The 26493-nt window shown below is 38.0% G+C and overlaps 1 protein-coding gene across 6 annotated transcripts in view; it reads right to left on the bottom strand.

Annotated features, from left to right (window-relative positions):
• The window catches only part of mboat1 (membrane bound O-acyltransferase domain containing 1), a 132922-nt gene that overhangs the window by 62084 nt on the left and 44345 nt on the right, over positions 1–26493 (bottom strand). For 5 of the 6 annotated variants that reach the window (XM_059945461.1, XM_059945464.1, XM_059945466.1 and 2 more), the window contains 3 exons: positions 24968–25045; positions 10176–10271; positions 3750–3805 (listed from right to left, as the gene is read on the bottom strand). In XM_059945461.1, the coding sequence (XP_059801444.1) occupies positions 3750–3805; positions 10176–10271; positions 24968–25045 (230 nt within the window). The remainder of the gene's footprint in view (positions 1–3749; positions 3806–10175; positions 10272–24967; positions 25046–26493) is intronic. The other variant, XM_059945462.1, reaches the window with a different exon arrangement.

Below are 26493 nucleotides of genomic sequence, written 5' to 3'. Positions count from 1 at the left end.
GACCCCTTAATTTACGGCCCCCTTAAAAGTGGGAACATCCTTTCCATGCACAGGTTTTGTTGCAGTAACATGAAAAGTTACAGATGACCCGTGTTACAGAGGGTTGTGATCCTAGAAAACATATGTATTGCAATTTTTTTGAAATGCAAAGTCATGTCATCTGCAAATGTATCAAGAAATGCAAATGGATAAGAGATAAATTGTGCTTATTTATTTATTTTCCCACATATATTCTGTACAAGTGAATTTAATTTCATATCTTGAATTTTTGGACAGTAATTTGGGAATTTAGCAAGTTCAAGTTTCCTTTACATGAAAGACCACAACACAGGGGTTGCTTGGAATGCAGAAACCATAGAACAAAGAAATAAACACTAGAGATGTTAGAAATCTTGAGCAACTTGGAATGCTGGAAGAACTCAGCAAGTCATGCAGCATCTATGAAGGGGGAAAAACAGTCGACATTTCAGGTCGAGATTCTTCATCAGGATTGGAAATGAAGGGGCCAGAATTTTGAGTATATAAAACAAAGAAAGGCGGTTTTCCACTTGACTTCCTACCTTGATTTCTGATTTTATGCAAATGTGCTAAATTTAAAATTTTAGTGCTATTCTTATTTTGCTTTAATACTCAATATGAATTGAAAGAATCTGGTATTTTAGGTCATAGTAAAAACAGAAAATAGAAACCCTGCATATTAGACAGAATTTGTGGAAAAAGAAACTGGATGTTCAAGGTCAAAGACTCTTCCTCAGAATTCGCATGAAAAATAGTTGTCAAACAAGAATAAAGTAAACTTTGTTCCACACTCTCTACAGATACTGCCTGGTCAGCTCACTCTTTCCAGCATTTTCTCTTTTGCTTTCGATTTCTCAGAGGCAACATTTTTTTAAATATAGGGAGGATGGTGCATATATTGAATGAGCAGCCAAAGGAAGTGGTTGAAGCAGGTACAATAATAACTTTTAAAACCAGTTGGACAGGTACATGGATAGGAAAGGTTTCAAAGGATTTGGGCCAAACATTTGGATGCGCATCCTAGTTGGCATGGACCAGCTGTGTTGAAAGCACCATTTCTAAGCTGTATGACTATGACTCTATATACCCAACTGCAATTGTTTCATGATTATAATTTGTTATTTTAGGTCATACAAGTTCCACTGCATTTTTAAACAGGCAAAAAATAGATTTCAGGAAAAAAATATATACAATTAAGCCTTTATACAGGGTTCAATAATCTACTGATGTAACATTTGAAATATCTGTATATTGTCATCTAATCATAACTCCGTGTCAACGTCTGGCAACTCTGCCGCTTCACACACATGGATATGGAAATCCAAACTATGATTAAATAAAATGCTCCCTAAATTGTTACTTTGTGATGTTACTTAAAATCAGTATATGTGTTATTTAATTATGCTATTTCAATAACGTAATGGAAACCCTTGTTTTTATTTCCCTAAAATATACTAGTGCTGATTTTTATGTTCCTTTTTACACATCAAGTCCAACTGTCATGGTCAATGGTCCCTTGAAACTCGCCTGGTTCTGGTTTCTGGACTCCCAAGAAACTCATTTGGTTTAACTTCCTACACTTCCTCTGGGGCTTTCCCCACAACTCTCCCCACCCCCAATCCCTTCACGCTCCCTTTAAACATACCCGTTGCACTAGAAATTTTATTACATTACTATGTAACATCTCTGAAAAATGAATTAGAGGTACATTGGAGTATTAATAAGAATAACATCCAACATGTTGGGTGCTTCTGCTTAATTTTCATGGTCAAGCAGACCAAGGATTTTCATTGTTTTAAAACACAGGTTGCAGACACTCATTGCTCAGTGCCAAATCGGTCTTCACTGTCTCTGCTTCCCATACAGGTATTGCAGTAGCTGTACCAAGCTTCAGTATTTTTCTCAGCACACAGTCCTGGACCTTGGAATGTGTGAATTCTGCAACCCTCAACCATCACCAATTCCTTGCATTCAGGCAGATCGGGAAATGCCTTTTAATCAAGAAGCTGACTATCCAATTGCAATTGGTGTTTGCCTCAAGGTGTGTCACTCAGAACATGAGCTGGATGGGATAAACTTCAATAAGAATCACTGCATTTGGCACATACATAGTTCATAAGGAAACTGGTGATCCACTTCAAAAGCATCATAGTAATTTCTCCTTGACAGCCATGGTGTTTGCTTGACAGTTCCAGAGTTGAAGCATTCTAGCAAATTTTTTGATCATCTGCTTAGGGACCATCTGACAAAATCCATTGTCCCCTTTTCCCACAGATCGTTAAAGATATTCTGTTCAGATTACTACTTCGTTGACTCACGGGCAAAGGTGTGTTTTTGAACTAAATTACTACAGAGATAGGTAGGACAACAAAGAAATGAAAACTCTACAGCAACATGACTAGACATATTTCTAGGCAAATCTTCCTATTACATCTATCATAAACCATATCTCCACCTACAAAAGCAAATTAACATTATCAAAATTAAAGTTAAGCCCTCCATTTGTGTTCTGTACCAGTCACATTAAGATCACCTCCAAACCTTTAGGTACTTACGGATGTGGCTAATACAACTGTCTCTGCTTTGCTGAATCTGTTTGCAATCCATATTATGGACCGCCTTATAACAAAAGTCAACATCAAATTCATTTTAACAATAAGGTAAAGGGAAGGTGGCCAAGTTGACAAAGGTACCGAAATAAAATGAGTGAAAGGGGAAGGATCCAGGAGTAGCAAAACAACTTTTGCCATAAAATCCAAACTGCAACATAAGAAAACTGAGAAACATAAGCAATGAGGAATTTTACCACAGAAACAAGTGACAAAGTGGCAAAGGCAGAAATACTTTCAAAGTTATGGATGCTCCCACAGATAAGCAATTGAAAAAATGACATGGTATTAGTCTACAAATGGCTGAATAGAGAGAAGTGGTTGGCATCTAGGAGATAGTTAAGTATTAAATAGAACAAAGATCATCAATGATAATATTTCTTCAAAGTAAACCAGAAAAGGAAAACCACTATACAGTACAATGCAAAAGTCTTAGGCGTGCTACATTTTTCACCTGGTTTCACATGCTATGGCCCACAAAGCCCTGACCTCAATATCATTGAGGCGGTCTGGGATTACCTGGAGAGACAGAAGCAAGTGAGACTGCCTATGTCTGCAGAAGCACTGTGGCAAGTTCTCCAAGATGCTTGGAACAATCTACCAGCCAATTTTCTTATAAAACTGCAAGACAGTGTAGCTAAGAGAAATGGTACAGTTTTAAAACAAAGGGTGCTCACCCCAAATAATGATCTGATTTAGTTTTTTACTGTTTACCGCTCTTTGTGGTAAATATGATATTTAGAAACTTATTTATTTTGTTACTCTTGAAAGCAACTTCACTTTATAGATTTTTTTTTACATGTGCCCAAAACTTCTGCACAGTAGTGTAAATCAGTTACCAACAAATTTGAAACAAGGCATCAGGCCCAGAGACTTAAAAGCTACCAAGAAAGCAAAAACGAAAAGGATGAAGAAAAGTTTTATCATTTGACTACTCTGTTAGAACAGTTACGATTTCAGCATTCTGAACAGATGTTGCTATGATTATAGATACATCTCAACAGTTAAGTTATAACGAATACTCTCGTGCACAAAACATAAAATTTACCGATGATTCACCTGCAGAAAATTTAAAATACAGTTTTACAAATCAACTCCAAGCATAGATCATTAGGGTCTTACCATCATGTATTTGAAAAGCCAGGCTTGTGATTTTCTGGGTGACTATCATCAAAGGTCTAAAAAAATAGAAAGGAAAATAGCTTCAGTTTTTCCTTTACATTGCAAGGATTACCAGAAATAGATGCTAAATAAAGCTGATACAAGTGTACTAATGCATAGAAAATGGCATGTAAATATCCTAAATGCAACTTAACCGCATAGTTATAGATATTTCTTTTGTATTTCTAAAGACCCGAGCCCCCTGTTCAGTTATAATAGAGAACTAATAAACTGGAGTTTGAACCCATGACATAGAACCTAGAACATAGAAATCTACTGCACATTACAGGCCCTTCAGCCCACAACATTGTGCTGACCATGTAACCTACTCTAGAAATTGCCTAGAATTTCCCTATCACATAGCCCTCTATTTTGCTAAGCTCTATGTACCTATACTAGAGTTTCTTAAAAGACCCTATTGTATCCAGCTCCATGCACTCACCACTCTCTGTGAAAAACTTACCCCTGACAACCCCTCTGTACCTACTTCCAAGCACCTTGAGACTATGCTACCTCACGTTAGCCATTTCAGCCCTGGGAAAAATCTTCTGGCTATCCAACATGATCGAAGTCTTTCAACATCTTATATACCTTTATCAGGTCATCTCTCCTCCTCTCTCGCTTCAAGGAGAAATGGCCAAGTTCGCTCAACCGGTTCTCATAAGCCACGTTCTCCAGTCCAGGCAACATAATTGTAAATCTCCTCTGCACTCTTTCTATAGTATCTACATCCTTCCTGTAGTGAAATGACTAGAACCAAACACAGTACTCCAAGTGGGCTCTGACCAAAGTCTTATATAGCGGTAACATTACCTCATGGCTCTTGAACTCCTGAGCTCTTGATGAAGGCCAACACACCAGACACCTTCTTATTAACTGTCAACCTGCGCAGCAGCTTTGAGTATCCTATGGACATGGACTCCAAGATCTCTCTGATCCTCCACACTGTCAAGTGTTACCATTAATACTATATTCTGTCTTCAAATCTACCAAAATGAACCACTTCATACTTATCGGGGTTGAACTCCATCTGCCACTTCTCAGCCCAGTTCTGCATCCTATCAATGTCCCACTGTAGCATATGACAACCCTCCAGACTATCCACAACACCCCCAACCTTTGTGTCATCAGCAAACTTACTAACCCACCCTTCTACTTCTTCAACCAGGTCATTTATAAAAAATCATAAAGAGGAGGGGTCTAAGAACAGAACCCTGCAAAACACCACTGGCTGTAATGTATTATTTGAGTATTCGTAGGTCAGAGTGCGTATGACGTACTTATTGACATCATAGAACTTGAGTGCTGGTGCATTGGTAACCAACTGCTTCAATGTGTCAAAACTTTTCTTTTGTTCATCTTCCCAATGCTAGATACAGAGACTAGATCTACCTACAGTCTCGCACAGTTTGAGACAAAATCACACATAAGTTCCAAGGTGTGAAATAAAAGATTTATTAGTCTATGTTAGTAAAAGAAAATATACTGCTGTTAGTATTGTAAGATACAATGTAAAATACAGTATAAGTAGTTAAGATTTTATTAGTTTATGTCATGGCTGTTGTAATGCTAGAAAGTCATACCTAGAGGCATTGTTTTGGTAATTCACAGTATTGTAAAAAAAAACTTGAGAGGGGGGATGTAATGTATTATGTGAGTATTCGTAGGTCAGACTGTGTATGACGTCAGAACGTGAGGGTTTTGTAAAATGGAAGTCTGGTGAATAAACTTGTGTGTTTAATACTGCGGTGTCCGAGTCACATTAACGCTACACTGGTCACCAACATCCATGCTGAATATGAACCACCTACAACCATCCTTTGCCTTCTGTGATCAAGCCATTTCTGGATCCACAAAGCAAGGTTTCCCTGGAGCCCATACCTCCTTACTTTCTGAATGAAACTGGATCTTAATTACTAGATAGGTAACTTTATACTTAGCATCTGATAATATAGTGAGTCCAGGTTTTAATAGTCTTGATAGTTATTTTAATAGAAAAGAACAATTTTGAAAGAGATAGAAGAGATTGTTGGGGCCTTGACCAATACCTGTGTCCTCTCACTCAGGCAAGATCCTGGAGGACTGGCGAGTAGCTAACGTTGTTCCATTATTCAAGAAGGGAGCCAGAGGTAATTCTAGAAACTATAGACTGGTGAGTCTCAGGTTCATAGTATGGAAGTTACTGTAGTGAATTCTTAAGGATATGATTTATGAGCACTTAGAAAGACATGGCCTAATTAGGGAGAGCCAGCATGGCTTTGTGTGGGGCAAGTTGTGTCTTCCTAACTTAATTGAGATTTTTGACAAGGTAACCAGAATGACTGATGAAGGTAGAGCTGTGGATATTGTCTACAGGGATTTTAGTAAGGCATTTAAAAAGGTCCCTCGTGGAACTTTAAGATGTGTGGGATTCATGGTGAATTAGGTGCTTGGATTCAGAATTTGCTTGCCCATAGAAGACTGAGGATGGTGGTAGAAGAGACTTACTCTAGTTGGAGGTCTATCTTTAGAGGTGCTCTGCAGGATCTGTAGTGGGATCTCTGTTGTTTGTGATGTATATAAATTACTGGGATGATGGGTAGAGTTAATAAATTTCCAGCTGATATGAAGTTTGGTGGTGTGGACAGTGTAGAAGACTGGCAAAGAATACAACATGATTTAGATCAGTTGCAGATATGGATGGAGAAATGGCAAGTGGAGTTTAACCCGGTCAAATATGAAGTGTTACATCTAGGTAGGTCAAATGTGAAGAGACAGTTAGACAGTGTTGATGAGTAGAGAGACCTTGTGGTCCACGTCCATAGCTCCCTGGAAGTAGCTACACAAGTTAATAGGGTGGTTCAATAGGCATATAACATGCTTGCTTTTATTAATTGAGGCACTTAGTTCAAACTTCAGGACCTTATGCTACAGCTTTATAAAGTTCTAAGTTAGGCTACATCTGGAGTATTGCATTCAGCTCTGATTGCCCTATTATAGGAAAAATATTTGGAGTGGATGCAGAAAAGGTTTACCAGGATGTTGCTTGGGCATGTGGTGTAATGAGAGGTTGGACAAACTTGAGTTATTTTCTCTGAAGGCTGAATGGAGATCTGATAGAGGTTTATAACATTATGAGGGGCATGAATAAAGGAGATAGATGATATTTTTTCCACTAGTTAAAATGCCTAATACCAAAGATCATGTATTTAAGGTGGGGGGGGGGGGGGCGTAACTTCAAAGGAGATGTTTAGGGCAAAGTTTATTTTATATACACATAGCATGACAGGTACCTGGAGTGACGGTACAGGCAGAAACACTAGAGGCTTTTAACAGATGTTTAGATAGACCAGGGGTCGGCAACGTTTACCACTGAAAGAGCCAATATGGACCCATTTCCCACAGAAAAGAAAACACTGGGAGCCACAAAATGAAATAACACTGCATACAACGGGTTTTTTTTGCCTTTATGCTATGTATAAACAAACTATAATGTGTTGCATTTATGAAATTGATGAACTCCTGCAGAGAAAACGAAATTACATTTCTGCATGCAACAAAAACATTTTGAACTCTGAAAAAAAGACGTTGGGTTGAAGGTTACTCTGTAGGTAGCCTACCTTGGATCGAAGAATTAAAAGAATGCGCGCACTGGCGGGTGTCAGGCATTGGCAGTTGTGATGTATATTAATAGCGATAAAAAAACACGTTGTAGCGGTGTGCTACACGCAGCGCTAAAATAAAGACTGCAGTCAAAGGTAACTTTATTCGAACTAAACAGCCTTGCTTTAAAGCCTCCCTCAACCCGTCCCCGTGGGCGCGGATGCTCCAAAAGACACGTACTCACAAACCCCCGTAGGCTATCTCCCTTAGCCGGAACGGTGGCTAATTGTGAGCCGGTTCGGATGTGCCAGGAAACGGTGTCTCTGCAAAGTTTTCAGATTGTACAAGATCACCATAATCTTCAAATTTCGAATTACATTTCAAAAGCTAACAAACCACGGGGAGCCGCATCACAGAGATCAAAGAGCCGCATGTGGCTCCGGAGCCGCAGGTTGCCGACCTCTGAGATAGACACATTTATGTGAAGAAGGATGACACATGTAGGATGGAAGGATATGGACATTGTGTAGGCAGAAGAGATTCATTTACTTAGCCATTTGACTAATAATTTAATTGATTCAGCACAACATTGTGGGCCTAAGAGCCTTTTCCTGAGCTGTACTGTTCTACATTCTAATACAATGTGGCAAGTTAATTAAGGATGTATTTAATATGGATTTATGAGACGTTGGAATTATCATCAAGGCCGACATATACTTCTCAAAAACCTATATGCCCTTGAGCAGGGGTTCCCAAGCTTTTTTTAAAAAATTACATTAACCAAGGGATCCGCGGACACCAGGTTGAGAACTCTTGCCCTTAAGAAACGAGTACCCTTCTGAACCAGTGCAGTCCTTTAGGTGAAAGTACTTATATGATGCTACTGGATAGGGAAGCCCAGAATTCACACACAGCAACAATGATGGATCAAAAACATGTTTCTGAAGTGGAACGATGTGTAAATTGGTGGGGAACTTGGAGATCAATAATGAACAGCAATTGGTTTATTGGTTCTTGATCCACACATGAAGGTTTCTCAAAAGCTATAAGCCTTCCAGTATTTTACCTCTGGATATTATGTAAACCAGGTACCTGAGGATAAAAAGTAAACCCTTTTCTATCTCATAGACCCACTGTTCAGAATATCAGAACTGCACAATGAAAATTGAATCTCCCAAAACTGGGTCTTTTGTGACTTTGGATGAGAACCATTAATGCAAAAGGAAAACAAATGGTTAGTAGCAACTCAAACTGGCTCACTGATGTCCTTCAGGGAGATCTTGCCAAACTTCTTGATGAACTGTTCATCTCTCCAGTTCCACATTATTCCCAATAGAGACTGCACAGTGTCTTCAACAAAGGAAAAATAACTACAAATCCCCTTGAGAAGATAGAAATACTATAAGTATTTCAATATGAAGGATAATTAAAGTAAAGTAATATTAATTATGCCTATTGGACACACTTGCTCAAAAATTAGATCATGTAGCACCACACTTTAATATTCTACACAATTCAATTTATTTTAAAAATAAACTGTATGCAAAAATTAGTGGCATACAACAATGAATTTCAAAAGTTTTTGCAGTTTTCACCAGTGCACAAAGGGTCCCAACATGCACATCACCTACAGGTGATGTCCCTGGACATCACCTACAGTTTTTGTTTTATTCAGGTTGGTGTACCCGAAGAAGAGTTGAAGGACATCCTTTAGAGTACAAATGCACAAAAGCAAGTTCCAAAACTACCTAGACTTTGTGATCAAAGGAGAGGCATTCTTTACAAAATAATCCCTCTACCCACACCCACAGCCTTTCCTATATTCTAATGCTGGCTCTGACAACAATTGGGTAATTGATCTCTTATACCTTCACCGAAACCAGGGACAAACATTACATGTTACTTTTAGGATTTTCTAGATCTCAATAGAGAAAAAAAGTGTTCAAATGCTGAAACATACTGCCAACAGTCAAATATCGATAAAAAGTATTCATGCATTATTTCAATATATTATTTGACAAAAAATAAATAATCCACTGTCGTATTTATTCACAAAATACTGTTAAATGTAATATTTCCCATATCTACATGTATAATAAAGACTGATGTCGGTTTATTACAAAATTCAACAAATGATCTGTTATCACACGACCAACGTGCCACAATATACAGCACACCAAGATTGTTTCTTGCAAACGATACAGAAACTATGAAAAGGCACAACTCACCAAAAGGATCCACTGAGCATAAAGGAAAAGAAGAAACAGATCAACATGACAGACAGCACATAACAGGAAGCTCAATGATTGAAATGAAGTGTAAACGTTACCAGAAAGGTATCTTTAAAATGGTAAAATAGAATTCAGCAGGGTACCCCAGACTGCAGTACCTATGCCTCAATACAGATCTCAATATTTCATGGATTCTTGATGAAAAGTAACCAAAGAAAAGTAAATGTAGGAACTGCATGAAAGCTTTGCAGACAAGATATTGCACAGGAATAACAAACTAGGTTTTAAGTTCCAGTTCTGACAGTGGGAAACAAAGTAGAAGTCCTCCAAAGAGGAAGCAGAGCTAGGTTTTTACTGAACATAAGGGCACAGGCGAGTTTATTCCTTTCCATTTCTCGAGCATATTTCTTGTCCTCTTAGCTGTTGCACTAAATGGGTTGGCTAAATGATGAGTTCTCTCTTGTAGGAGTCTGGTACAGTGGGGGAAAAAATCTACATTATCTAATCACCATCCCATATCTTGAATACACAAAGGGCTTATATGTAACCAAGAAATATTTGGAACAGAACTTACCCAGAGAAATCTGTGGAGAGCAGTCCATAATTAAAAATATATACTCTACTAATTTGGCATACTGTGAGATAGCCCATTGCTGCTACAAATGAATACCTAAAGGAGCAAGAAACAATTTTTTAAAATCATTATGTTGCTGCATGCAGAGAAAGGATTACAACACATGACATATTCTGGAAAGGTACGATTTCAATTTTCTCACCTCTTCTGTTAATCTGGACACTGGCATGCAATTCAATGAGCACAAATTATTTTTCATTCATTGTATTCACATACACCCCAGACAAGGAAAAATGTGAAATTACACAAAATGTGGATAGTTTCCTCATAATTCAGAAGATTATGGGTAATTTGACTAGTTTCCAAGAAGAGGAAAATGGGTAAGAAATGAAAGACCATTTCTACTTTTGAACAAGGTCCAAAAATTAGAAGCAGGCCTCTCAAGAGTGAAATTAGGAAAACGTTTTACATGCAAAGGATGGTGGAAATTTGGAATGCTCTTTTGTAAATGTTAATTGATTCTGATCAATTATTAACATTTTATTTCCATTCAATACATTTTTGATAATCCAAGTTAAAGGGACATGGCAAAGCCAAGTATGTGGAGTTGGGTCATAGATCAGCTCTGACCTACATAATTATTAGAAGCATGTGGGACTACATAGTATTGTTGTTCCAATTCACTAGGGCCAACAATATAAACATCTCAATAATTTAGTAAACACAGAAAACAAATTCATCCTGAAACTCTGAGGCTATATACACAAGCAATTCTGCAAACGCAGAAATCTGAAGTAACACATACACAAAGTGCTGGAGGAACAAAGCAGATATGAAAGAGGAATAAATGGTTAATGTTTTGAGCCTAGACTCTTTATCGGGTCTTGAAAGGAAGGAGGAAGAAGCTAGAAGTAGTAGCTGGGGGAGTGGAAGGTGTACAGGCTAGCAGGTGATGGTTGAAACTAGGTGGCTGACTAATGTGGCCTGACCTGCTAAGTTCCTCCAGCATTTTGTGTGTGTTGCTCCAAGACTAAACAGGGCATTCAAAAGTATTCAGGCCTCACAACTATTTTCACATTTTGCTGTCTCATTTTCTAAATTTAAAATATATTGAAGTAGGATTTTTGAGCTCATCGACAAATCATTGCGTATCTTGTCAAATCAAAAGAAAAAATCCAAAACCTGTTAAAAATTTACCAAGAATTAAAAAAGAAAATTGAGAGGCTGAAAAAGTATTCATCCACTTTGTAATCGTATGATAACTTTCCTCAGGTGCAATATACTGTGTTACCTTACCAACTCACCCAACTTGTTGGTGTAGAAAATTGAAGGATCATCTGTTTTCAATGAATTAATAAGAATAAATACCCTCAACAGTATGTTAGATTTTCCACGGACCAAACCAAAATGAAGACAAAAGAGCATTCAAGACAGGTCAGGGAAATGAATATAGAGAAGCACGACTCTGGGGATGTGTTCAAGACCATCTCAAAAGGCACTGTACATACCTCGAAGCTCAGTGCAGTCCATCGCAAAAAAGAGGAAACCACGGCCACACTGCTTAGGTCAGGCCATCCTCTAAACTTAGTCACCAGAGAAGAATGGCACTTGTAAGAGAGGCTACTGTGATGCCAAGTCACTCTGAATGAACTGCAGAAGCCAGTGGCTGCAACTGGAGATGAAGTTTGTGGCTCCACAATCTCTAAGGCCTTGCACAAAGAGGGTATTTTATGTGTAACTGGGTGACTATCGAATGCTCTTCAGTATCATTAAAAGTGTACTTAGGCATTCATTCCAGTAACGCCAGAATAGGTGTCTGTGCCTTTAAGTAGAGATGGTGATGTCATTACTCATATGCGGGATAGTGGTGAGACCAGTTTGCTTTCTGCTGCCGAAGCTGTTGGGGCATTGGAATCAAGATCCCCCAGGGATGCTAGGCATGGTGAGGAAAGATTTTCACGAATAAAGAACTTGACGCTGGATAGCATGGCTTGCTAAGTTCCTCACCAGCCAAACAGAATTGCCACTACTGTATTAGTACCGGATTAGTTCTGTATTGGTACTGCATTAGTTTTGTGCGATTTTCTTTGTATTTTTATACTGCATATGCAATTGGTCGAGACCACAAGTGTGTGGACCGAAGGTTAAAAGGAGATTGTAATGGCAGGTCCTGATTGTAAAGTCATTCGTTTTGTTTTAAGACCCTCTTTCTGGCACTTAAACATCTAAAACAGAGAAAGGAATTAAAACCCGAAAAAGTTGTTGCTGTCCTGAGTGTGTACATTTCCCCAGGCCACAACATTTGGTACCAGGAGTGGAGTTAATTCCAAGCCAGTTTAGAGGGTCTCTGATTGTTGCATGCAGTATAATCTATAATACCTAATACAGTAGTGGTGAAGACAGGATCGTGTTCCCATCAGGCGGAAGGAGAGAGCGCTTGTTACCTTGTAGCCAGCGCGGTGGAGCCTCAGGACTGGGCATCAGGACGCAGAGCGGTGACGTGGATTCAGGGAATGGCCGGTCGTGAAGCCATCGCATTTGCAGCAAAGGACAGCAGCAACTCCTTTTGCAGGCTTGTGAAAACTTTAAAGACGAACTTTTACTATGTCGCGCTCAGAGGACAAACCAGTTGAACTTGATTTGAATGAGCAAATTAGGGAATTGAGTAGTAGGTATGATGAAGCCATGGCAACCATAGATAAATTAAGCAAAAGGTCCTATGTATATGTCCCAAGGGAAAGCCACATTGTTCCATTTACAGGGGATGTTGAGAAAGATGGGAGGTCTGTTGATGACTTTATTGAAGAAGTACAATGTGCACTTCATAGTAGAAATCAGTCTGACCGGGATCAGTATGACTTTGTCATGTCCCTGCTCAGGGGTGCAGGCTTAGAGGAAGCAGGCATGTGCAGTGATGCTGAGGAAGACCAGGCTGATGACTTGTTCACCTATCTCAGGGAAGCTTTTAGAGACAAGCGTAGCACACCCCAGCTGTGGCATGGCTTCTACAGTCGCAAACAGCTTGAGGGTGAAGATGTAAGAGAGTTTTCACATGCCCGAGCCCGAGCTCTTACCTTGATACTGAAGCATTCCCCTGTGGCCGTGACCAACGTGATACTAAGAGATCAATTTATAGAGGGGATCAGGGATCCTTCCCTCAGATGGGAGCTCCACAGATTCGTGCAGAACCACCTTGAGTCCTCAATGATACTAGTGAGAGAGGAGGCTCGGCTGTGGCTCGCAGAAGAGCCCCTGGGAAATACAAAATCTGGAAAGTCAAAGTGTAGCAGTAGCCAGGCACAGTGCACGATTGTTAAAGCTCAGGAATCTGAGTCTGTCACACCAGATGACGTCCTTAAAGTATTCGCAGAGCAGGGCAAAGCCCTTTGTGAATTGACTCAAACAGTGTAAGATCTCACTGTACAGAGGGATTTTATACACGCTACTCGCAGCAGACGTAATTTACAGCCTAGGTTCACAGAAGATGGGCAACCAATACGTGTCAAGTGTCAGGTGGGAGGGCATTTGGCCAAGAATTGCCCACAGAAGTGGGCTGCAAGGGAAGTGGAGTCTGCACCCTCCTGCCCTCAAGAGGTTGGGAGCCGGGCAATTCGGCGGAACCTCATAGAAACAGAGGATATACCGCTATCTCGTGACCAGTTGCTGCAACGTGCGATAGGAACACGTCCAGTTGCTGAGTTTGAAATATCAGGTGTCCCTGTCCATTGTCTGTTGGACACAGGTAGTCAAGTCAGCACCCTGACTGAGCAGTTCTTTCGCGAACACTTGAATGGAGAGGACGAGGATATGTTGTCCACTGCTGGCTGGCTTAGGCTAACAGCTGCAAAAGGTCTTGATATTCTTTACCTCGGGTATCTAGAGCCAGAGGTTCAAGCAATGGGCCTGAAGATACCAAATTGTGTCTTTCTAGTAGTCAGGGATCTTGTTGGCACCGAACCACCTACCCCATGTATTATAGGCATGAACATTATCAGCCAGTGTAGGCAACTTGTCTACGCAGAGTTTGACACCGCCCTAGAAGGGAAGCTGGATTCTGATCGGAGAGACGTTTTCCAGAAAGTGCAGATGCACACTACTGGAAAAAGAACAGCAGTCTGAGTATTGGGAAAAGATACTGAGCACATACCTGCTGGGTCTGTAATCACTGACAATAACCCCCTATCCCACTTGAAAACTTCCAAGTTGGGCACAGTGGAGCAGAGATGAATCTCACAGCTGTCAGGGTTTGACTTCGATGTCTGGTATCATCCAGGTTGGAGCAATACCGTGGCTGATGCCCTCTCTAGGCAGCCATTTGCAGGGGAGACTGAGCCTGTCTCAGACGATGCAGAGTTTGATGGGTCTGTGGCGATCTGTAGTTTGATCAATCATGGCACTGCTCTTGACCCGGCACTGGTTACCGCTGGTCTTAACAGCTGTAAGGTTAAGCAGATTCGAGCTTCAGACGCTGGTACTAGTGATGTAAGTGGTCCGATGCAAGGGAACACTCCAACACTCCCAGGTTATTCTAATGGGGACTTGCATACTTTTCAGCAGCAAGACCCTATGTTAAGTGCCCTAAGAAACATGGGATCAGAAAAGAAAGCTGAGTGGCCAGGAGTGTAAAACTCTGCCTAAACCTATTTTATCTCTGTTAAAGTACCGGGACAATATCAGGGAGCGTAAACGGTTACTGTAAAGGGTCACTGAGGATGAGAAGCTTCGGAAGTGTTACCAGCTTCTGGTACCTATCAGCTTGAGGAGCAAAGTGTTAGAGTATTTACATGACTCTATGGGCCATCAAAGCATAGAACGTACTCTGCAGTTGTTGAGAGGCTGTTGTTTTTGGGTGGGCATACACGAGGATGTGGCACAGTGGATCAAAAATTGTCCACGTTGTGTGCTAACTAAGATGCCACAGCCTAGGATCCATCCCCCCATGAAGTCATTTCTGGCTTCTAGGCCGCTTGAAGTTGTAGTGGTAGATTTCACTGTGTTGGAGCCAGCAACTGACGGGTGTGAGAATGTCTTAGTGGTCATGGACATTTTCACTAAATTCGCTCAAGCATTTCCAACGCGGGATCAAAAGACAGATACCACAGCAAGGGTGCTCTTGAGGGAATGGTTCATGAAGTACAGTGTCCCTGAGAGATTGCATTCTGACCAGGGCTGTAACTTCGAAAGTGAAGTCATAACTGAACTTTGCAAATTATACAGGGTAAAGAAGAGCTGTACCGCACCCCATCATCTGACTGGCAACGCACAGTGCAAGCATTTCAACAGGACAATGCATGATTTATTGCCTCCAGGAAAGAAGCACAGGTGACCAGAACATCTACCCGAGTTGGTGCATGCATATAATGTGACACCTCACGCCACCACCGGGTATTCACCTTACTATCTGTTGTTTGGGGTGGATCCCCACCCGCCTGTGGATGCTCTCCTGGGGCAAGAACAGACTGTGGACCGGAAACATAACTGGCGAGCGGTACACCAGAGCCGACTGAGGGACGCACATGCCAGAGCAAAAGAATACTCTGAACAGAAGGCAGCAGAACGCATTGCCTGGCAGGAGGACAAAGTTTACTGTCCCAAAGTTGATGTGAATGCGCTGGTTTACCTGAGGAACAGACCAGTAGGCCATAATAAGATCCAGGATGCTTGGAACCCAACCGTTTACAGGGTGGTAGAGGTACTAGGCAACACATACACCGTGGAACCTTTGGAGGATGGGTCTAGCAAGAGGGTGAACCCATCCCACTCCAGCTCCCCAAAGGAGACTGCAAACTCCAGTAATTCAGACCAGCTCACCCCCGGGGTAGGAATCAGATCCTGAGGATTCAGAAAATGGTGTGATAGTGGTAGAAGAACAGGGTGTACAGAGCCTTGACCCTAACCTAGACAGCATATCTTCTGAAAACCTGACACCTTCTGGGACTGAGACTGGGGAGCCGATGACTGCTATCGCAGGAGCGGAGGTCGGTAGCCCTCCTGGGGCAGCACCCCACAGCAGTAAACAAGTAAATGCTGGATAGCACCCTAACCCACATCGCGAACCAAGGTCAGACCTTGCTGAGGCCTCCATTAGTCCGGCAGCAGTGTCTGATATATTGGCTAGTCTTAGTTCAGTTCTCTTTAGAGAAGCAGTTAAGGAGTTTAAAAGTACCCTTGCATTGAGCGAGTAATCAAGGACGATTACTTGAATGCAGGGGAGAATGTAAACGAGTGACTATCGAATGATCTTCAGTATTGTTAAAAGTGTACTCAGGCATTCATCCAGGTAATGCTAGAATAGGTGTCCGTGCCTTTAAATGGAGATGGTGACATCATTACGCATGCACGGGATAGCGGTGAGACCATTTTGCTTTCTGCTGCTGAAGCTGTTGGGGCATTGGAATCAAGCTCCCCCAGGGATGCTAGGCATGGTGAGGAACGATTTTCACAAATAAAGAACTCGACGCTGGATAGCGTGGCCTGCTAAGTTCCTTACCAGCCAAGCAGAATTGCCACTACTGTATTAGTACCAGATTAATTCTGTCTTAGTACTGTATTCAGTGTGTGGACCGAAGGTTAAACGGAGATGGTAATGGCAGGTCCTGATTGTAAAGTCACTTGTCTTGTTTTAAGACGCTCTTTCTGGCACTTATAAACATCTGAAACAAATAAAGGAATTAAAACCCAAAAAAGTAGTTGTTACCCTGAGTGTGTACCTTTCCCCGGGCCACAACAAATGGAAGAGTGGCAAAGAAGAAGCCCTGGCTAAAAAAAAATCCTTGCCAGTAAAGACTTTGCAAAGCATCACTTAGAAGATACTGTAAAGATGTGGGAGAAGGTTTTGTGGTCTGATGAGACTAAAGTGGAACCTTCTGGCCTCAACACTAAGCAGTACATGTGGCAAAGATCTTCTGCTGCATATCAGTCAGGTAATGCCATCCCTAATATATAGTGGAAGTAGCATTATGCTGTGGGGGATACTTTTCAGCAGCAGGTTAGGATACATGGGATGATGAATGTTGCTAAATGCAGCGAGATCCTGGATAAAAGCCTGCTAGCCCCTACCTCAAAGCTTAAACTGGGGAGGAAGTTTGTCTTTCAACAGGAAAACAACCAAAAGTATTTTGCCAGAACAACAATGGAATTGCTTCAAATGAAGAAAACTGATGTCACTAAGTGGCCCAGTCAGAGTCCTGACTTAAACCCAATTAAACATCTCTAGTAAGACCTCAAGTTTGCTGTTCATAGCTGCCCTCCAACTAACCTGACACAGCTTCAGTAATTTTGCAAGGAGTAATGGACAAACCTTGCTCCATCACATTGTGCAAAGTTAATAAAGACTTAGCCAAAAGACTACTGGCTACAGTAGCTGCGAGAGGCAGTTCAACTAGGTACTGAACAAAGGAAGATGAATACTTTACAATTGCTGACATTTGTTTTTGAATCTTTAGTTTTTCATGCTTTACATTTTTCCTTTCTTTGGCTCTACTATTGAAAAAGCAGCATGTGATTCACAAATAAAATTTCACAGCTAAATTGGTCAAAATCCCTGGTTGTAATACTCATTTATGTGAACAAAGGGTTGGGGTCTAAATACCTTTACAAGGCCCTGCATATTTTTTTAGTTACTCAATGGATGAACTAATGGATATGAATGAGAAATTTTGTTTTCTAACACTTTATGTACTTGAAAAGATGAAAGAAACTGGAAAGGAAATCTATTTAATCACTGGACTCCAAAGTCTCTTTGACATCATTTTATTTAAGTCTATGATCAGGGTTCTTTAAAACATTTTTTTTCTTATTTTTCCTCTCAAACAATCATTATTTCTCATCCTCTGCTCTATTTCTGAAACAAGGACATACTCTAAAAATTAACTAAACCTCAGGAATGCAACTGGTTATACCCTGCCTTTCATATTGTTAACTCTAACATGAATTCGTTACTCAGTAATCTTTTAAATTTAAACCCACTCTATCCTACTCCCTTCAATTATCATTAAGAACGTTATCTTGTGATGCAAATCAAACAAAAAAGAAAGCCATATGGAGGGAAACCACCAAAAATGGGCAATGACCCAGTGGAATTTTATACACATTTGTTGCTCTAGGGCAAAATGAAAATGGATCAAAATAGTGGCTGCTTAAAAAGTGACTGGATTAATCCGCCAGAATGACACCACTTACAAAAGCAGTAAATGTAGAATTGTCACTAAACAGTTGAAGCAAAGGAGACCTTTTCAGTGGCCCGCTCTCTGCTATAACAATGAGCATCAGCAGAATGATGTAAAAAAAACATTCTTCTCTATCTCTCTAATAGAGTAACTTTTTATGTCTTGCATTATATTGCGCTATAAAACAACAAATTTTACAACATATATCAGTGGTAATAAACCTGATTGTGATTCTGAAATATCATTGGGGGGAGTTTCAACATGGCGACGTAGACATCTGCCTTTTAGGCACTCTTCATTTTTTAAGCTATAACCACCCTTTAATCAAATCTTTTCGTACTTAATCATATGGGTTGATATTTATGATTTATTTCTCTTTTTAAAAATAACACTGGATTTAATTTTTTCAAACTTAAAATGTCTGTACCTAAGAAATCGTCTAAAGACCCTAGAACTCTCGATGCAATTTCCAATCTTCTGGATACTAAACTTGCAAGTCTGGAAAACAAACTTACTGCGAAAATGTCGGAGCTTGAAGAAGTCGTTAAATCATTTGATATCAAGCTTCAATTGCAGGCAGCAGTTATTGAATGGCATGAAGAAAAGTTTGCGGCTCTTGACAAGATAATTTGTGAAAAAATACGTACAATCCAAACTTTGGAGGAGAAGGTACGATCGACCGCTAAAATAGTGGAGCAGTATAAGTTTAAAATCACCGATCTTGAAAACCAGTCTCGCAGACAGAATTTGCGTATTATTGGATTTCCCGAAAATCTCGAGTCTGGTGACTTAACTGAATATTTCTCTAATTTATTGTGGGAAATTTTTGGCGAGGACGCTTTGCGGGTTAAACCTACTATTGATCGTGCCCACAGAGTTTCGAGATTTTCGGCTGCGAAAGACAAGCCACGACCTGTGATTGTCCGTCTCCATTATCCTCGGGAGAAAAAGCTTTAAATTCGATTAGCTCGTCAGAAAGGTATGATTTCTCACAGAAGCAACAACTTTCGTATTGTGGAGGACTATTCATTCGAGGTAATGAGGGCGAGAATTGCTTTTAAACCGGTGATGGCGGAGGTTCATTCGATTGGACTTAAACAAGCTTTATATCCAGCGAATCTCAGAATTACGTTGAGCGACAACAGTCAGCGTTTCTTTAATACTCCAGAAGAAGCGAAGAAATTAGTTGAAGAATATCGCTCTTCTAGTCCAACTTGAACTATGTGTTATGTGGAAGAACTTTTGGAGAGAAGACGCCATTTCGTTTTAGGCTTTAACTTATGAAGCTGCGGTATAGCTTTTTATTTTGGTCTATAGACCTGGTTTTTTTTATTATTATCATGATTTACAGATGCTTTTTTAACTTTACTATAATGTCTTTTTTCTTAATTATTTTTTTATCTTTTCCCTCTGGATTAGATATACATGTTAAGACTTTGTAATAATAATTTATTTTTTAAGATGTCATTTCTTCTTCCCATAAGACTTTGCTTTCTGTAAGCATTTATTTGCCTGTATTTGAGAATGGGACGAATGTTTTGAATTTTTGAACCTTTTTTTATATATATATTGTAGTGGTTATTGAACCCTTTTTTAATTCTATTTTGATAACCTTTTTTTAAAAAAAAAGGATTTGTGAATTTACATCTGTATTTTGTAATATGGTCCTTTCAAAATGTTGTTTCTTCTTCCCATAAGTCTTTGTTTTTGAAACGTCATTTCCTTATATTTGAATATGGAATCTTTTTTTAAAGGCATATTACACTATTTTAAACTTCAATGGTTATCCTTTTTTTTTATTAATGATTTTTTGCTTTTTTATATTATTTTTTCATTTTGATTGATATATATTCTTTTTGTTTACAACCCTGTATTTATATCTGGGTGTTATATAGTTTCTCTTTTCTTTCTTTTCATGAAGTCGCCATCTTGAAAATGGGGCTAATATTAGTGTTGGTTTGTGCGCCTGCCGCTTGGCTTTTTTCCGTGGGGTTCGGGGAGGGGGTAGGGATCTTCTTTCACGCTTTTGCTTTTTATTTTTTTGCTTTTAGTTTATGGGCCGACTTTAAATTATTAATATTGTTAAGGTGTCATGTTCTCCGGTTGCTCCTGAATCATTTTTCCTTCTTCCTGATTTATGGGTTATGTGTCTTTTTAACCTTTTATGATATACACAATTAATATTGGCATGATGGATAAGTCTGTTAACTTTATCTCCTGGAATACTAATGGTTTAAATCATCTGATTAAACGTAAAAAAATATTTAAAGTATTCCATAGACTAAATGCTAATATTATTTTTGCACAGGAGACCCATATTAGGAGGGAGGATAATCAACACTTTTTTAGGTTCTGGAAAGGTCAACAATTTCACTCGAATTCTACTGCCAAAATTAGGGGTGTGTCTATTTTTATAGACCCTTCAATTTCATTTACACATCATGAAATTATTTCTGATCCACAGGTCAGATTTTTGTTGATAACTGGTTCACTTTTTAATCGAAAAGTGGTTCTAGTTAATATTTATGCTCCAAACATTGACTGCCCTGAATTCTTTAAACGTTTATTTACTTCCCTTCCTAATCTAAATGAATATATGTTGATAATGGGTGGAGATTTCAATTGTTGTTTGAATCCTTCAATGGATAGATCTAAACCTATTCGAATTCTTCCGAGTAGATCAGCCTCACTTATTAATTCTTTTATGGTTAATTCGGGAATTACTGAAATATGGCGGTTTTTGAACCCTAAAGATAAAGAATTTTCATTTTTTTCACATGTATATCACAGTTATTCTAGAATTGATTATTTTCTTATTGATCATCGTTTATTAACAGATGTTATTGATTGTAAATATGATTCTATTGCTATTTCGGATCATGCACCTTTGAAGTTATCTATCAAGATTTCGGACTTTTCTAATAATACTAGATCTTGGAGACTTAACGCTACTTTGCTTCAAGATCCAGAATTTATCACCTACATAAAACAGCAAATTGACTTGTTTTTCTCAACAAACTATACTGAAGAGATTGACAGAGGAATACTTTGGGACTCTTTTAAGGCTTTTATCCGTGGACAAATTATCTCATATTCCGTTGGTAAAAGAAAACAAAGTTATTTAGATATTGCTTTATTAGTGGATAAAATTAAAGAAATTGATAAGATTTATTCCGTGACTCCTACCAAAGAACTTTATAAGAAGAGAGTTGAGCTTCAAATGGAGCATAGCTTATTATTATCTTCTTCAATTGAGAATCAATTAATTAGGACCAGGGCCCAATTATATATCCATAGTGATCGAACTGGTAAATTATTAGCTAACCAATTAAAAGCTATTTCGACTAAGCGACAAATTATTAAAATTCGTAAACAAGATGGCAATCTGACTACTGATCATAAAGAAATCAATAACACTTTCCAAGATTTTTATAAATCTTTATATCAATCAGAATTTGACGGCGATCTGTCCATGATGGATAACTTTTTTAACAATTTGAATATTCCCAAACTGACAGATGAAGATCGTAGCTTGTTTGATGCTCCTATCTCTCTGGCCGAAATAGGAGAGGCCATCTAATCAATGAACTCAGGGAAAGCTCCTGGTCCTGATGGTTATATTATAGAATTTTTTAAAACTTTTTCTTCTTTGCTTTCCCCTTGGTTATGTGAAATTTTTAATGATGCATTTGTTAAGAAGAGATTACCTCAGTCTTTTTATGAAGCTACTATCTCTCTAATTCTTAAAAAAGATAAGGATCCCACTTTATGTGCATCTTATCGCCCTATATCACTATTAAATGTAGATTCTAAGATTCTTACAAAAAATTTTAGTTATTAGGTTAGAAAAGGTATTATCACAGATTATTTCAGAAGACCAAACTGGTTTTATTAGGAATCGGTATTCCTTTTTTAATATTAGAAAATTGATTAATATAATTTATACTTCATCACCCACAATTCCAGAATGTGTTATTTCACTAGATGCTGAAAAAGCTTTTGATAGAGTTGAATGGGTATACTTATTTAACACTTTGAGATATTTTAATTTTAGTCCTAATTTTATATCATGGATCAAACTAATATATCATAAACCTGTTGCTTCTGTTCTTACAAATAATTACAGATCTTCTTTTTTTCAATTATCTCGTGGTACGAGACAAGGTTGTCCCTTAAGTCCTTTATTGTTTAATATTGCATTAGAACCTTTAGCCATTGCTATTCATGAATCTCCTAATATTTTTGGTATTACCCGTAATGAGAAATTATACAAGTTATCACTTTATGCTGATGACTTGTTGTTATATATTTCTGATCCTGACAGGTCTATTCCTGCTATTTTATCCTTGTTGGCTCAATTTGGTAGTTTTTCTGGTTATAAACTAAACTTGGATAAGAGTGATTTATTCCCTTTAAACGCGCAAACTTTATTGAATGAAAGGACACCATTTAAAGTTGTTGATGATAACTTTATCTATTTAGGTATAAAAATTACTAAGAAATATAAAGATTTATTTACATTGAATTTTCTACCTATGCTTTATCAAATTCAACAACTTACTACAAGATGGTCTCCCTTACCCTTATCATTAGTTGGTCGGATTAATGCTATTAAAATGATGATTCTACCGAAATTTTTATATTTATTTCAAGCTTTACCAATTTTTATTCCTAAATCTTTTTTTGATAACATTGATTCAAAAATTTCTTCATTTGTGTGGCAAAATAAAAATCCTAGGTTAAGTAAAAGGCAATTACAAAAATCTAAAAAAGATGGTGGTTTAGCTCTACCTAACTTTAGATTTTACTATTGGGCGAATAATATTCGTAACTTAATTTATTGGAAATCAGATTTGGATTCACCATTGTGCCCACAGTGGGTAAATTTAGAATGCAATGAGGCACAGGGATATTCTCTATTCTCCGTTCTGGGTTCTTCTCTTTCTGCCGATTTAGTTAAATTCAATAAACAGATATCCAACCCTGTTGTCAAACATACATTACGAATTTGGTTTCAATTTCGTAAATTTTTTACTCTGAAAAACTTTGTTCTTGATAGCCCTATTTTACTTAATTTTTTTTTCAAACCTTCTTTGACAGATCAAGCCTTTACCATATGGAAAAGGAAAGGTATAAAATGCTTTCGTGATCTCTTCTTTGAAGGTAGTTTGATGTCTTTCGACCAACTTTCCAACAAATTTGAGTTACCTAAATCTAACTTTTTTAGATATTTACAAATTAGAAATTTTTTACATAAAATTCTACCATCCTTCCCTAATTCAACTTCAATGGACTTTTTAGGTATGATTTTTACCTTAAATCTCTATCAGAAGGGATTAGTGGCTTTTATTTATAATATGATTATGAAGATACAACCAGAAATATCAGGTAGAATTAAACAAGAATGGGAAAAAGAACTTCAATATAATATATCAATAGAAAAATGGGAAAAAAATTTACAACTGGTTAATTCTTCTTCTATATGTGCTTTAATACAATTTAAAATTGTACATAGAGCTCATATGTCTAAAGATAAGCTTGCTCGATTCTATTCTCTTATTAACCCTCAATGTGACAGATGTCATTCAGATGTGGCTTCATTGACCCACATGTTTTGGTCATGTCCCACTTTACATAACTATTGGAAGGACATATTTGCTACCATTTCCTCAATTTGGAATATCAATTTACAACCTCATTTTATTACTGCAATTTTTGGTATACCAAATGAGGATGATAATCAGTTTTCCCCTTCAATTAGACGAATGATTGCTTTTGTAACATTAATGGCCAGAAGGTCTATATTACAAAATTGAAATCCTCCTACCACGTTCCAGTGGTTCTCTCAAACTATTTCTCTTCTGAGCTTGGAAAAAATTAGAAGCACTATTTTTGACTCATCAATTAAATTTGAAGAAACTGGGGGACCGTTCATTCGACATTTTCATATGAATTAATTTGGCCTCTTCCAGACCTTCTCTTTACTTATTCTTGTTCAGGTATGGAGTTCTGGAGTTTTTGGCACTATCATATACAAATAAACTGTTATTATTGCCCATGTTAGTTTAGTTTAGTATTTTTTTTATATTTTTTGCCTGTATTTTTATAATTTTTTCTTTTTCTTTTGATGATTATTTTTATTTTTTTCATATAATTATTATAGACTTGATTGATAATGTACTGTTTTTCTGTTGATATTTTAATAGGATATTGTTATCCTACTATTAATTCAATTTCAAGTCTTATGCATTTATAACCTATTTATTATTATATTATGTTTTTTATATATGAAATTCAATAAAAAGATTGAAAAAGAAAAGAAAGAAATATCATTGTGTTCTCAACCTGGGAACCTTGTCAGTGCCAAATGGCAGAGCTGAATAGAGATCTCCTTACTGTCCTCACAAGATAAGGGGAAAGACGTACTCTTTCTACATTTACAATTCTGGTTCTCGATGGTGACCCAGCCATACAGTTGGTGTTAATGGACAAATATTAAGTCAAGTTAATTAGAATCTTAAACTACAAAGTATTATTGTTTTATTACATATAAAGGGCAACTTGATTGACAAAATGCATGAAATAATGTAAAATACATTTATTTTACACATTACAACTACATACCTGTGTATATTTGAGATGCTTGCTTTAGTCATAATCACATAGCATAAAGAAACTTCTATAAAAATATGTAATGAGTACCTGGAGAAAGAACAGTAAAAGACAGATCAGATGTCTGGCTTGCAAACATATAGCTATTTTACATAGTAGGCTCCAACATGATTTTCATTTTGTAACAAAGGGAAAAAAAAGTCATGAGCCCTCTATCATTCACAATCACTTCGTATCTCGACTGTGCATCCTTAAGCATCTGTAAGCAAAGAAAAAAATTGCCAGTCTCAGTTTAGCAATTTTCAATTGTTCCAACTTCTACCGTATTTTGGGTACAAGTTTCCCTGCTATCCAAAGATAAGAGTGTTCCTATGAAGCTGTTTGTAAGCCGAAATGTCGTAAAGTGAAGAAGCAATCACTATTAATTTATATGGGAAATTTTTTTGAGCATTCCCAGACCCAAAAAATAACTTGCCAAGTAACACATAAAACCTAAAATAACACTAACCTATAGTAAAAGCAGGAATAATATAATAAATATACAGCCTAAAGTAAAAATATCGTATGTACGGTGTAGTTTCACATCAAAAAATTGTGAAGACAGCGAGCCAAAATTGATTTGGAAAAAAAAATCGGCACGTACATGCATATACACACAACTGCCCACACAAGGCTTCACGGTCATTGTAGTCTTTCTCAGGGTAAACACATGTATAAAGCAGGTGTCTTTTCTTTGTAAAAGAGAAAATCCTTTTTGGTTAGCAAAAACAGGTACTAATGTAGGTCTTCCGTAACAGTGAGCTGTCGTAAAGTGAACATTTGAAAAACAGGGGCCACCTGTATTTAGATTTCAAAAACCCCATTCTGTGAACAAATACCACCTGGCATAAAAACATTACAACTTGTTAAATAACATTTTAAACCAAGGATCTGATGCTTTCTCAAGGATCTTGTGGTTTCATTTTAAAGTGAAGACAGACTATTAATCACCATGTCTAAACCAACACTTATTTCTCTCAACGTGTCTGATAAAAGATTATTTGGTCGCTTTCACAGTGCTGTTATAGTCTGCTGTGCACAACTTGGCGGCTACAGTTCCAATGTAACAACAGTGATTAAAGTGTGTTGAAATCACTCCTAGGTGGTACAAATAGAAACATTTTTTTTCAATTTTATGTCCCCTTGAGAAGAAATGTTTTCTATATGCCCTACATCATCAAATCATCTTAAACATAATCAATCAGACTAACGCACGGCCTTCTCTACCAACATGAACTCAAACCTAGTTGATGGCATATAAGCCACAGAACGTTAACCTGCAACGAGTAAAGGAAATGATATGCTTGCCTTTAACGCAAAGAGAATCTTAAAATTCTCTTAATGCCCAATCGTAATTTTACCGATGTATTCTGTGTACATGCATACATTCAGAGTTGGAGACACCACTTGACTCCATGAACCTACTATGCTCTTTAATAACACTGTGGCTGATCTGACTATAACCTCAAATCCATATTCCAGCCAAATTGCAGTACCTT

Source organism: Hypanus sabinus, chromosome 20 (genome assembly GCF_030144855.1).
Source record: "Hypanus sabinus isolate sHypSab1 chromosome 20, sHypSab1.hap1, whole genome shotgun sequence".
NCBI lineage: Eukaryota > Metazoa > Chordata > Chondrichthyes > Myliobatiformes > Dasyatidae > Hypanus > Hypanus sabinus.
The sequence above is the reverse complement of the archived record's forward strand: the minus strand, read 5'-3'. Positions and strand labels throughout refer to the sequence as shown.